Genomic DNA, 2,500 nt, shown 5'->3' on the forward strand with positions numbered 1-2,500 from the left:
AGAGAGAGAGAGAGAGAGAGAGAGAGAGGGAGAGGGGGGAGACGGGGAGGAGGATGTGTTAGTATTCCCAATAGGACTATATGTGTAGCAATAATATCAAATACTTACCCATATTAATGCGACGGGTGGGCTTGCATCTTGGCACAAAGCTCTTCAAAGTTTGGCGCAATGGAAGACAGTTTAAGCCTCAATTCCTTCTCAACAGCATCCAGTCTTTGCCGATGTTTAGTTTTAACTGCTGCCATAGCAGAGAAACCAGCCTCGCAGAGATAAGTTGTGGCGAAGGGCATCAAAACTCTCAAGGCTTGCTTTGCCAAGGCTGTGTATGATGTCATTGACTCTGCCCAAAAATCCACAAGCGGCTTTCGTTTGAACTGTAGCTGCAGTGCTCCATCAGATGACAGCTCGATCAGCTGCTCCTGCTCGTGAAATGACAGCTGTGGGACGGGCAGGGAAACTTCAAATGGATTGCGAATCCAAGCGCCAGATGTGTCCATAGGTGGAAAGTGTTTCCGTAGCTGCTCGGCGAGTTGGTTGAGGTGTTCAATAATCAGACTTTTTACATGCTCACCCAGGTGCAGGTCATTTTCCCCCAAGAACTCGTGAAGCGTAGGGAAACACAGGTGTGTGTTCCCACTCACACAACTCTCCCAGAACCGTAGCTTCTTTATCATGGCCTCAATCCTGTCTTGTGTGTTGAACACAGTTACGGTAACTCCCTGAAGACTTAGATTAAGTTCATTCAGAGCTGAGAAGATGTCCGCAAGATAGGCGAGCCTTTTCAGAAAATCTTCGTCATGCAAACTGGAGGCCAAATGAAACGGATTCTCCGCAAAAAACTGCTGCAATTCGTGCCGGAGTTCAAAGAGCCTTGTCAGCACTTTGCCGCGGGACAGCCAACGCACCTCTGTGTGCAGCAGCAGTGATTTGTGTTCGCTGCCCATCTCATTGCACAACAGCGTGAATATTCGTGAATTTAGCGGACGCGCTTTAATGAAGTTCACCAGTTTGACTGCATCGTTCAGCGCTGCAAGTAGATCATCTGGCATGTGTTTGGCTGCGAGGGCCTCTCTATGAATACTGCAGTGTAACCAGCTGATGGATGGGCAGACTCTCCTAATATGAGCTATTAGCCCCGTGTGTTTCCCCGTCATTGATTTTGCCCCGTCTGTGCAAATTCCCACACAGCGCTCCCAGTTGATGCCATTGGTCCTCATAAAATCGTCAATTAAATTGAAGATTTCCTGTCCTGTTGTTCGGGTAGCAAGGGGCCGACAAAACAAAAAATCTTTTTGTACCGATCCTTCAAAAAGGTAACGGACATAAAGAAGAAGATTGGCCAGATTTGCAACATCTGTAGACTCGTCTACTTGCAGAGAGTAAAACTCACTTTTCTTCACACGGCTGAGTAGTACAGCCAGGATGTCTTCAGACATGGCATCAATGCGGCGCGAAACAGTATTATTGGACACAGGAATCATGTCCAACTTTTTTGCCTCTTTCTCTCCAATCATACACTGCACCATTTCTTTGGCCGCTGGCAAACACAGGTCTTCGGCAATTGTGTGCGGCAGCCCCTTTCTCCCTACTCTGTAACTGAGCAGATATGAAGCCCGTAATGCGTCTTTCGTAGACCCAATGCATGAATGAAATAGCATTTTTTTTTGGCTTTTCTGCAACTCCTCCAATTTTTCTTTGAAAAATGTAAGGGGCTTTTGAGTTAAATGGCCATGTTTCGTGTGCATGTGACGACGGAGATAAGATGGCTTCAGACAGCTGTTCGCTAAAACTTCACTGCACAACACGCACTGAGGCTTCGGACAATCTGTATCACCGATCCAAGTGAAGCCCAGACCCAGATAATTGTCGTCATATTTTCTTCTTTTTTTCCCCGTCTGTTCACCCTCAACACTTCTTTTTTGGCATCTCCTACCCTCCTCTTCGGTTTCCTCCCGTGCATCTTCTGACTCCCGCTCATTTTCTGTCTCTATTCTCTCCGTCTCTGTTACCTTCAACTCCTCACTCTCTCTTGGTCCCTCTCCTCCTTCGTGACTAACAACATTATCATAAGCCGCCCCACTTGACAGTTTCCCTGATTTCAGCCAGTTAAGCATATTTATATAATCAATCAAACGAGTTGGCACGCATATAGCCTAGCGGCTGCAAGGCATACACATGCGTAGAAGAAGACAGCAGCTGTCTTCTTCTACGCATGTTCTTCTTTTAATATAATAAATTATAGTTTTTATATTTAAAATAAAAGCGATTACAAAGGGAATGTTTACTGTTCATGCTTTTTTATTGAATGGAAAAATCCTATTATATATGTCAATGGAAAAATCCCACTTAAAAAAACTGACCGCCATTACATTTTTCCTCCCGCGCACCCCCTGGTCGCAGCTCGCGCACCCCAGGGGTGCGCGCACCACACTTTGGGAATCCCTGCTCAAGAACATAGATGAACTAAATTGGATTTTAACAATTTTGTTAACATTCACTT

General features: G+C 45.6%; 1 protein-coding gene across 1 annotated transcript; it reads right to left on the reverse strand.

Annotated features, from left to right (window-relative positions):
- Window positions 1–113: 113 nt before the first annotated feature.
- Window positions 114–1,616, reverse strand: LOC134127332 (zinc finger BED domain-containing protein 5-like). Its single transcript, XM_062561996.1, has one exon. The coding sequence runs from the start codon at window positions 1,524–1,526 to the stop codon at window positions 114–116; it is 1,413 nt and encodes a 470-aa protein (XP_062417980.1). The 5' UTR covers window positions 1,527–1,616.
- Window positions 1,617–2,500: the final 884 nt, after the last annotated feature.

This window comes from Pungitius pungitius, chromosome 4 (genome assembly GCF_949316345.1).
Source record: "Pungitius pungitius chromosome 4, fPunPun2.1, whole genome shotgun sequence".
Lineage (NCBI taxonomy): Eukaryota > Metazoa > Chordata > Actinopteri > Perciformes > Gasterosteidae > Pungitius > Pungitius pungitius.

Bases quoted from the DNA above. Each gene is read 5' to 3' on its own strand.
- LOC134127332 (XM_062561996.1), bottom strand. From the start codon at position 1,526: ATGGTGCAGTGTATGATTGGAGAGAAAGAGGCAAAAAAGTTGGACATG.